This window comes from Sebastes fasciatus, chromosome 4 (genome assembly GCF_043250625.1).
Source record: "Sebastes fasciatus isolate fSebFas1 chromosome 4, fSebFas1.pri, whole genome shotgun sequence".
In the NCBI taxonomy this organism is placed as follows: Eukaryota; Metazoa; Chordata; class Actinopteri; order Perciformes; family Sebastidae; genus Sebastes; species Sebastes fasciatus.
This window is the reverse complement of record NC_133798.1, coordinates 29,045,229-29,056,620: the sequence shown is the minus strand read 5'-3', so window position 1 is coordinate 29,056,620 and position 11,392 is coordinate 29,045,229. Positions and strand designations below refer to the sequence as shown.

Below are 11,392 nucleotides of genomic sequence, written 5' to 3'. Positions count from 1 at the left end.
ACATTTTCAATGCAGTACTTTTACTGTAACCGAGTATTTTCACAGTGTGTTACAAATAAATAAATAAATACATTTTAAAATACATATAAAATCAATAGAATAAAAATAAATTAAAAAGTGCAAAAATAAATAAAGAAATTAAAAATAAGTGCAAAAATAAATGAATAAATAAAAAAAATAAAATAAAGGAACATTTTCAATGCAGTACTTTTACTGTAACAATGTATTTTCACCGTGTGGTATTAGTACTATTAATTCAGGATCTGAATACTTCCTCCACCACTTCTATATAATCGTTGTTCTATTAATGCTGATCTATATTTCAGTGATCTAATATGTCATGATGACGTAGAAGTCCAAACAGGAAGTGTAAACAGCACGCTTCATTTTCTCCCCACATGACCACCTCACGTTACAGCTGCTGTCGTCAGTATTAGACAACATAAATGCCGGTGAGTGTATTTCATGCAAAGCTATACAATATACGAATAAACATGTGTAAAAACAGAAGCGTCGCTGCCACATTAAAGCCTCTTTTAGCTGATTATTGTGTAGAAACAGCCTGGTGTTGATGGAGCAGCTAGACTGTTAGCAATAGCATCGATCCGTCCCACCAGACTCCATTCAGAAAAGTCGCATTTTAAAGGTTTCTTGCTTGTCGGTTTGCCTACAGACCACACAGAGCAATAATGTAATATTTTTACAAATCCTTATCGCTCTGTTGTTATTTCGGCATACTTTTAAATTAAAATTTCCGTACAGTATTAATGTGTTTTTGTCTGTTTCCGTTGTAGAAAGCCAGATTAATTCGCCGATTTGTAGAAGTAACGTTAGCTATGGAGGGCGGTAGTAAAAGTTAATATAATGTCTTATATGTGTGTTATTGTGTGATAATTGTTAGCCGAATTAAAGATAAGATTACTCAATTGAGGTTTTAAGATTAGGGTCTTCAATTGTTGCCTGTTAAATGTGCACTTTGGCTGGAACCGAAACTGCATAAAATCGACTGTTTTTTGAACGGAGTCTGGCGTGATGTGTCTGGTGCGAGGAAAATCGAGGCTTTTTGCAGTAAAACGAACCAAGAATAGTTGATAATTTATAAGCCAGTTTTTTACAGATGGGTGTTGGAGTGACTGTTGTCTCCTCTGTGTTGTTAACAGGACGACTGAGCCACCATGAGCAGGCTGAGCTTCAGAAACATCACCGCCCTGGCACCGATGGTCCGGGTGGGCACTCTGCCCATGAGGCTGCTGGCTCTGGAATACGGAGCTGATGTGGTTTACTGTGAGGTGAGGATCCAGGCTATAGACCTTAATACATCCAGGCTACAGACCTTAATACATCCAGGCTACAGACCTTAATACATCCAGGCTATAGACCTTAATACATCCAGGCTATAGACCTTAATACATCCAGGCTATAGACCTTAATACATCCAGGCTATAGACCTTAATACATCCAGGCTACAGACCTTAATACATCCAGGCTACAGACCTTAATAAATCCAGGCTACAGACAGGGACATGCATCTGATACCCTGTGGAAGCCCATTTTCACCAGAGCATTAACAAAAACAAAAAAAGATCCTGTAGCTAAGTCATTAATTTGAGGTATTAAATCATTATTTTGAGGTATTAAATCATTATTTTGAGATACTAAGTCATTATTTTGAGGTATTAAGTCATTATTTTGAGATACCGTACTATGTCATTATTTGAGATACTAAATCATTATTTTGAGATATTAAATTATTATTCTGAGATACTAAGTCATTGTTTTGAGATACTAAGTCATTATTTTGAGATAATAAGTCATTGTTTTGAGATATTAAATCATTAATTTGAGATACTAAATAATTATTTTGAGATATTAAATAATTATTTTGAAATATTAAATCATTATTTGGAGATATTAAATCATTAATTTGAGATATTAAGTCATTATTTTGAGATACAGTACTATGTCATTTTTTTGAGATATTAAATCATTATTTTGAGATACTAAGTAATTATTTGGAGATAATAAATCATTGTTTTATATACTTTGTCATTATTTGGAGATACTATGTCATTGTTTTGAGAAAGTTTCTCATTATTTTGAGATATGAAGTCATTGTTATTGTTATTGTTATTGTTATCACAAGGAATATTTTTTTCTTTTTCTGGCAGAAATGGGCTTCCGTAGTTATCAGTGTTTATATGAGTGTTAAATTGTTATTAACTGTGTTCTGTCTGTTTCAGGAGTTGATCGACATCAAAATGGCCCAGTGTCATCGGGTGGTGAACGGTGAGAGTCTGTTAGTTTACACCTGATGATCCAGACCGACGGACACAACAACACACTTTAAATTTAAACACTGGCAGCGGTGGAAGAAGTACTCACATCTTCTACTTAAGTAAAAGGAGCGACAACCGACAAAAATCAAAATTTTATTCAACTTTATTTATATAGCACCTTTCATACAAACATGCAGCCAAAAGTGCTTCACATAAAAAACAAAACAAATAAAAGACTAAAATAAAATGTTAAAAATCAATAAATAAAATAAAATAAGCATCAGGGATGAAAATAATAATATAAAAACCACTGATTCAAGCTTAATAATTAAGGCTATAACATTACTCCAAATTGAGAGCCAGATTAAAAAGATAGGTCTTTAATTGCATGTTTTTTTTCTTATATATTTTCTAGTAGCGCTGTTGGAGGGAGCCTGAGAACGACTGCTCCTATGTGGTTGTTGTGCATTCAGTATTATGACAAATGAAGACTTAAAACTTGAAACATGTTTGTGTTGTGTTGTGTGTTTGCCAGAGGTGCTGGAGACGGTGGATTTTGTCGCCCCAGATGATCGAGTGATGTTCAGGACCTGTGAGAGGGAGAAGGACAGAGTCGTCTTCCAGATGGTGAGACAGAGAACACAAATATTCGCTGTCAGTTTGCTGTAGCGTCTCAATCAGAGGCGTGAGTTTTCTCTTCTTGTTTTTCAGGGAACTGCTGACCCGGACAGAGCGCTGACCGTGGCCCGGCTTGTGTGAGTTCACAGCTCCATCTCTGAACCTTTAAAACTGTGTTTTAATTCACAGTTAAAGCTTCAAACGTTGTGCTTGTCTGGCAGACAATCAGTATCTATGTATTCTAATAATACATAGATACATACATTTGCATAAAGCAGAATATTTGTCCACTCCCATGTTGGTAAGAGTATTAAATACTATTAAATACTTGACAAATCTCCCTTTAATATAAATATTAAAATAAATTGACTAAATGAGCCATTTTGTATCCCATGATGCATTGTTGCAGCTGTGCAGTTAAAGACTAGTTAATGTGTTTGTCCTGCAGGGAGAAGGACGTGGCTGCTGTCGATGTGAATATGGGCTGTCCAAAAGAATACTCCACTAAGGTGAGTTTCCTGTCACTACCTAACCTGCTGCTGCTCTGACCTCTGACCTTTGACCTCTGGCTGACCTCTGACATCTTGCAGGGCGGGATGGGAGCTGCTCTTCTGTCAGATCCCGATAAGATCGAGGCGGTGAGTACTTCAGCTAGATGATGCATCTCTGATGAACAATGTATTAAAGTGTTAGGGCCCTAATTAAATGAAGTCCGGTGCGCCTGCACCGGGCGCATCTCTATTTAAAAGGCAGATTTGGCAAATTGGAGAAGCGAGCGATAAAACGGATCTGAAGTGAAAGTTCACGTTTCCTGGCTGCCGTTTAAGAGCGGCACACCCACAGATGTCTCAGAAACGCTGAGGAAAACATGAAACACGTCCGTTTCCTTCTGCTGCCGTGCATCATTAAAAGTGTTACACACTTATTTGCGTGTTATTTGTGGAGTTCCTTCGTCCCTTGACCTGCTCAGAAACTGCCGTTATGTGTTAAATTGACTAAATACGGACAGAAAGTTAGCAGAGTAACTTCTTCTTTTATCTGTAGATCCTCAGGAAGCTCGTCACAGGAGTCTCCATACCGGTCACCTGTAAAATCCGAATCCTGCCTTCGGTAAGATGTGGAAAAGTCATCATCAGTTTATGATTGTTTCCTGTTTTAATTTTTCTTCAGATCAAATTTCATTCATAATTAATTTCTTTTATCGTACAATATTTTTATTTATTGTTGTCTCATGATGTTTTTACTGCTGTTACTAGATTATACAAGTTTGTCATCATATATTCATACCACCGTTGAAAAGTCAGTAATCAGCTGTTATATTGATGTTTCTCTTCGTTCCTTCAATAATACCTATTCTAACAGAGATAAAAACAGCCCTGTAGCTCAGAGCGATGGACATCTCTTTGTCTGGTTGAGCCATCGTACAGCGTTTTGTTCTCCGCGTACTAAACTAAATAACATCTATTAGTAAAGAGGACTTTCAGACATATAGAGGAGTCCTCTCACACATCTGACTCTAATCCAGCTTTGTGGCAGCAGATTATGAACATTTCAACGGTGGTGTACAGTACGTCTCACTTTATGTTCTCCATATCGTGGGTTATGTTATATTTCATATTTCATATTGTAACATGTTCTTCACTGGTTCCAGTTGGAGGAGACGATCAGTCTGGTCCGGAGGATCGAGAAGACGGGCGTCGCTGCTGTCGCTGTTCACGGCAGGTAAACTGGTTAGAGACAATATGAAATATTATTTTAAATTATATATTACAGTGTGTCAATATTTGATATTTTCTCATATCCACATTTGACATGTTTTGAATATTAGTTTCATATCTGCTGTTTTTTGTGCATCTTCATTTATGTTATAATTAGGGCTGTCAATCGATTAAAATAGTTAATCACACTTTTTTTTATCAGTTCAAAATGCACTTTAAAGGGAGATTTGTCAAGTATTTAATACTCTTATCAACATGGGAGTGGACAAATATGCTGCTTTATGCAAATGTATGTATATATTAATTATTGGAAATCAATTAACAACACAAAACAATGACTAATATTGTCCAGAAACCCTCACAGGTACTGCATTTAGCATAAAAAATATGCTCAAATCATAACATGGCAAACTCAAGCCCAACAGGCAACAACAGCTGTCAGTGTGTCAGTGTGCTGACTTGACTATGTCTTGCCCCAAACTGTATGTGATTATCATAAAGTGGACGTGTCTGTAAAGGGGAGACTCGTGGGTACCCATAGAACCCATTTTCATCACATATCTGGAGGTCAGAGGTCAAGAGACCCCTTTGAAAATGACCATGACAGTTTTTCCTCGCCAAAATTTTGCGCAAGTTTTGAGCAATATTTAGCCTCCTACAAAACAATTTAGTTTTATTTTTTATGACATGGCTGCCATAAAACCGTTGCAAGATACCAGTGGATTCATTAGGTTTTTTTCTAGTTTCATATGATACCAGTATCTACACTCTAGCTTTAAAACTGAGCCCGCTATAACCTTAAACTCACAAGATGAATTAATGCGTTAAAGAAATTAGTGGCATTAAAACAAATTCATGTAAACGTGTTATTATCGCTTAACTTTGACAGCCCTAGTTATAATTCACAATTTTTTTCTGCCTGATGCATTTAAAGTGCAGATGCATCTTGTTCCTGATTGGTCGAGTGCTGCCTGCTTCATTCATGTAGTTCGATGTGTTTACTTGCAACACTTCTGTGTTTCTCTGCTGGTTGACGTGTTGTTCAGGTTGAAGGAGGAGCGTCCTCGCCACCCGCTCCACTGCGACTACATCCAGGCCGTCGCTCGGGCTGTTTCCATCCCCGTCATCGCTAAGTAAGCCTCAACTCCTCCTTGTTCTAACAGATGAAGAAATGGTCTCCGTTTATTAAAAAGTGCAACGAAATCAAATTGATTTGAGAATAGTTTGGGACAGATAATCCATGTGTCAGTAAAATGTTCCCTATCAGTGTTTTCCTATAATCTATCTGATGTTTCTGGATTGATATTGCTGCTGCAATAATGTGTATGTTGCATTTTAACTCCTTTAAATCCTATTGGCTAGTTTAATCTACAGCAAAGCATCATGGTCTGTCAGATCATCATCATATGTCCTGTGAGAACCAGGAATCTCTAAAAACAGCCTGTTTTCAGCTTTGTGACGATGCATTTCCAGCTAATCCAAGAGACTTTTTAAAGAGTTTATTTATCTTCAGGAGGACGAGGAGGATTTTCACTTCATCCTTCAGTTTATCATAAACATTCAACATCAACACACCTGGAGACATACCTGCTTTTACCTGGACAGGAAGGAACTAAAGCTGTCAGATAAAATATCTCGAATTTGTACCTAAGTAGAGTACTTGAGTAAATGTACCTAGTTACATTCAGGTACCACTGGTTATTTGTATGGAGGACAGAACCTGCCAAAATCAAAATTAAATAATTAAATGACTTGATAAATAAATAAAATTGTCCTTAAATGTAGCAAAAATAATATTAAAGATAAATGTAGCCACTAATGAATTAATAAAATGTAACATAAATTGATATTTCTGTTTGAATTTGTTTCTTTATATATTTTTCTTTGTATTGTTCAGAAAGACATGAAGAAATACATTTATAAATGGTTACATTTATTTTTAATATTATTTTTGCTACATTTAATGACATTTATTTATTAAGTCATTTATTTATTTATTTATCATTTATTTTTTATGTTGGCAGGTTCCATCCTCAATACATTTGTGCTAGATTACTAGACTTAAGCAGGTTTCAGGTCTGAGCAAATTGATTTTCATGGCTCACTGAATTAAACTTAAACCAAAGGCGGATAGAAAATTCTGTTTGTTAATGAATCATTAAACCCGGTCGGCGTCCCGTCTCTCTCTCTGTCCTGCAGCGGAGGTTCTCTGGATCTGGTGAAGATCAACGCCGACATCGAGGACTTCAGGAAGGCGACGGGCGCCTCGTCGGTCATGTTAGCTCGTGCCGCCATGTGGAACGCATCAGTGTTCAGCAACCAGGGACCACTTCCTCTGGAGAGGGTCATGGAGGACTACCTCAAATATGTGAGTTTATGCATGACCATAGACCCATAATTACTTTATTAGAGGGTTTATTTATCGCCATGCATTGACAGATTCTTCAGCTGGAGTGTGTGGATAATAGATAAACACTTCTGTTGTTTTTTAGTTCCCAGTTGAAACTTCTGACTTCTCTTCTATGTCTTCCACTTCTCTGAAAAACCGGTGGAGAAACTGGGATGCAGACTTACTGGTTGTCTCGTGTTTTACAGGCGATCCGGTACAACAACCACGCCTTCAACACAAAGTACTGTCTGTGTCAGATGCTGAGAGACAAGGTGGAGTCTCCTCTGGGGAAGCAGCTGCAGGCGGCTCAGAACAACGCCGAGATCAGGTACACGACTGGTTTATTTAATGACTCCTGTTCGTTATAAACCAGAGGTGGGGTGCTGGTGTCTGATGTCAGGTATCAGTGACGTGGTGTGAACGTGGTGTTGTGTTGCAGCGAGGCGTACGGGCTGCAGGAGCTTTATCAGCAGACCCAGGAACAGCTGAAGGCCAAGAGGGACGTCCTGCAGAGCAGCAGCCAGCCGGACCGACTCGTGATGGACGGAGACGTCACCACCATGGCTGTCAAGTTTGAGCGGTCAGTTATCGTGCTCAACATGCTCCTTAATATATATGTATGGTGTGTGTGGTCTGTAAAATGATTGCCATGCAGATGATGAGCTTTATGAGTTTATTCAGCAGCTACAATGACAAAGGATTTAAAAAAAACATGCGTCGTTCATACGACTAGTCGCGGCAGCCCTCGACGTCACCCAGTGAATATTAGTGAAGGCTGTTTTTCATGTGATGATCTGACTTGTGTTTGTGGTTTTAGGAGAGAGTATCCACCTCACATCACTCCAAAGATGTTCCTGCTGGAGTGGACCCGCAAGGAGAAGCTGGAGCAGCCGCTGTATGAGATGGTGAGAAACGGAGGGGCGAATTCACAAAATGATTTTGCGTCTTTTGTAGCCGCTAAACCGTCAAAACTAAGACAAAAAGAAGAGATCGGATTAAAGGATAAACATTTATTCAGAAAATGTTCACAAGACAATTTACAAATGTTCTTATTCCAACCAACACCATTTTCAATATTTTCATTGTACACAGCAACACTTTTTTTTAACTTTTTCCTCTCTACCCCTCTTTTTCATAGACCTGTTTTTGTCTTTTTTAGAGGGGTACAGGGGGTCTTTAAGGGGAGATAGCAGGTCAACAGTATATTTCACATAGAAGTGGTGTACATCATCTGAAAGCTGGGAACTTGAAGATTAATTTGAGATGCAGCTCAGCACTGTGTGTCAAGATGTTCTAGTCATAAATCAGAAATAAACATGAATTAATTCACTCATTCATTGAAATAAATAGTGAAAGTGTATAAGGGTTTAGAACATTATGATAGAAGTACATGATGGTCATCCCCATGCTCTATTATGTCTAATTAGTTGTTGCAGCAATTCTTTGGTTGATACCATTTGTTACACAGATTTGGTGCTAAATTTAACCATTTTTTTATCACTCGAGAATTGATAAAAATGATCAATAATCCCTCTAAAATACCACATTAAGACACCAAGACCTTGAGGAACACCATAGAAAAAGCCATGCTGTGATTTGGGATCAAAAACTTTTGACATTTGGAGATTTCTGCAAGAACTGCATTTTTTGGCGATTGGATGGCGAGCACTTCTGTTGTGTAAACTGCTCAGAAACCCCCTTATTGTCAATCTAGCTAGGAAAACCATCCATCCTCTGAATGCTCTAGGTCTCTAGATTGTGTCTGTAAAGTTTCATGAGCCTGTGATTATCCTAGAGGTCACCACAGGTCATTTTATACAGTGAGGTTTCAAAACATGGTCTCACTACAGTGAAATGGCTCCTATGGGGACTAACATCATCGCACATGAATACAGTTGGGCTCATTGGATCCACAAGAGTCTCAGCTTTACAGTGATACCCAATTTATGTACTTCAAGACTGTTTAGTGACCCCAGTATGCAGAAATATTCAAACACACCACTTTAGAATTGTTGAAGTCTAAGGAAGAAGCGTGTGTTGTGTTTTCAGGCGCAGCGCTCTCAGGATCGAGCCTTTCAATCGACCGTGACCATAGCAGAGAAGAAATACAGATCTTCACTGTGGTCAGCACACACACACACACACACACACGCACACATGCATTCACACTCACTCACACACAGCATAATATTACTGCAGTTTTATTGACGCCAGGCCCTGAGGACTCATGTTAAATTGTCTCGTTGTTTTCAGGGAGAAGTCGAAGAAATTTGCCGAACAAGCGGCCGCCGTCGTCTGTCTGCGAGTCCTGGAAATACCGGAGGGTCGCATCGGTGAGGAAGACTCCGGCCTGGTCTGCAAGAGGAAGAGGGAGGGAAAGCTGAACGGCACCACAGAGGAAGAGGGGAGCAATAAACGACACGTGGCCGATATCCTACAGGAAACGGACAACTCAAAGAGCGCTGCAGTGGCCAACGGTGACCGTCACGAAGCAGAACAACCGTAGACGTCACGAAAGTCATAAACTTTTAGTTTAAACTGAAAGACAGGAAGCTTCTCTAACCGTTGACAGACGTTTGCGTGAACCGGAAGAACAAATGAAGGGAGTTTCTTTTTTTGTTTCTCTGCACCAAAAGCTTCTCAGTTAATTTTAGTTTCCTGTCTGTACATTTTTTAATAATCCTCGGAATTAAGTTTTACGATTATTTTCTCTCAAACACAAACAGCAGCTACGACGTCGTATTCGGGCCATTTTAGGCCATACAAAAGTAATAAATTACAGAGGTGGAGGAAGGGTTTAGTAGTATAGTCTGAGAAAAAACTTGAATGTTCTCTGATGTTACAGTCACAAATTTACAAGAAAAACACTTTAATCACTGCGGTAACGTGAGCCGCTGAGTGCAAAATCTGTTAATTATATTAGTATTTATTTATGTTGATAAAAGAATACAGAAAGAACATGAAATAAAACACGTTTATGTATTTTTTATGACCTTCTTCTCGCTCAGGGGCCGTCCTTACCATAATAACACTACTTTAGGCCCAACAAAACTCAGAAGGCGGTTGGCGATACCACGGTTTTGCACTCGCCAGCTCACGTTATCGCATTATTTAGCGGTCAGATGAGGTTGATCCAACCTTGAACAGAGAAGCGATGTAAAAGAAAAAGAAAAGAAAAAACACAATTTTTCTGAGTTTTATTCTCGTAAATTTGTGACTTTAATCTCAGAGAATATTAGAGTTTTGTTTTCCTCGTAAATTTACGACTTTAATCCGTCATACAACGACGTATCGGGGCCATTGTATGTAACAAAAATAACAATTATGGAGAATTACGAGAAAAACCACACAAATTTGCGAGATTATAAAGTCATAGGTTTATGAGAAAAAAACTCGGAAAAATACTGGAGTGCAAACTGGTAATAAAAAATAGTTTTACATACAATGGCCCCTTATTCGCTGTCGTAGGCTGAACTCAACTTTAAATTTTTTTTTTCATCAAAACTGTTTTCACACGTTCAAACTGGGATCTATCCAGCACAAAATACAGTCTTCCTCTGGGTCGTTATTAACCCCTCCTGATTTTCCATATCTGTATTATTTGAATTTAAACCATGTTTTTAATTTATGTTCAGAAGTAAACATACAGCCAGTAGGGGGCAGTAACGAACCTTCATATTAAGGTTTTATCATTTCAGATATTTCAGAAAAACACATATTAATTTGAACCTTGGTGCCTTACAGAAGAACTTTTTAAATCCTGATTTTTGGACGGACCTTAAACTCATTTGTCTCCTAATTTCATCCGTTAGTCTCTGTTGAAGACGACTGATGCTGGATTAAGTACTTAATACGGTGCCACATGTTTCTGTTTGTACTGGTATCCACATCTGGTTCTCATTTATACCTTTTCACCTGATAAATCCTCCGAATGCTGCAGACACTGTTGGTTTCATCTTCATGTTGGAGGAACAGTCTGTGTTATTTATTATTTTCTGGTCGTGTCGCTGCAGCCTGATGGTGAAGTTGATGTCTCAACTCAAACTATTAAAAACACATGAAAGAGCCCAACTGCTTGCCTTCATTATGATGAACAAGACAAGTGATAAAATGATAAAATAAAAACCTTCAGGCCTTTAATTTAAATGCAGCCTGTGGTCTTATGAAGTGGTGGAATGTAACTAAGTACATTTACTCAAGTACTGTACTTAAGTACAAATTTGAGCTACTTTTCATGCTACTTTATACTTCTACTCCACTACATTTTCAAGTTACTATTATTTATTTGACAGCTTTAGTTACTTTACAAATTAAGAGTTTTACAAACAAAACATATAAAGAGTTAATAAACATATTTTTTTATAAATTAAACTACCCAACAGATTATACAA

At 37.9% G+C, this 11,392-nt stretch overlaps 1 protein-coding gene across 1 annotated transcript; it reads left to right on the top strand.

The window, feature by feature from the left end:
* Positions 1-335: 335 nt before the first annotated feature.
* On the top strand, positions 336-11,072 carry dus2 (dihydrouridine synthase 2). The gene is made up of 16 exons (XM_074633364.1): positions 336-452; positions 1,161-1,289; positions 2,241-2,286; positions 2,812-2,903; positions 2,988-3,031; positions 3,343-3,403; positions 3,485-3,532; positions 3,939-4,004; positions 4,546-4,616; positions 5,659-5,745; positions 6,812-6,980; positions 7,208-7,329; positions 7,441-7,581; positions 7,819-7,906; positions 9,051-9,124; positions 9,255-11,072. Exons 2-16 carry the CDS (start codon positions 1,176-1,178, stop codon positions 9,505-9,507), a joined length of 1,476 nt encoding a protein of 491 aa, XP_074489465.1. The 5' UTR covers positions 336-452; positions 1,161-1,175; the 3' UTR covers positions 9,508-11,072.
* Positions 11,073-11,392: the final 320 nt, after the last annotated feature.

What these genes read in the sequence shown, in the direction of transcription:
- dus2 (XM_074633364.1), top strand. Translation starts at nt 1,176, where the DNA reads ATGAGCAGGCTGAGCTTCAGAAACATCACCGCCCTGGCACCGATGGTC. An exon ending in CTGATGTGGTTTACTGTGAG is followed by an intron (nt 1,290 to 2,240) that starts GTGAGGATCCAG and finishes TGTCTGTTTCAG; the next exon opens with GAGTTGATCGACATCAAAAT. An exon ending in GTGTCATCGGGTGGTGAACG is followed by an intron (nt 2,287 to 2,811) that starts GTGAGAGTCTGT and finishes TGTGTTTGCCAG; the next exon opens with AGGTGCTGGAGACGGTGGAT.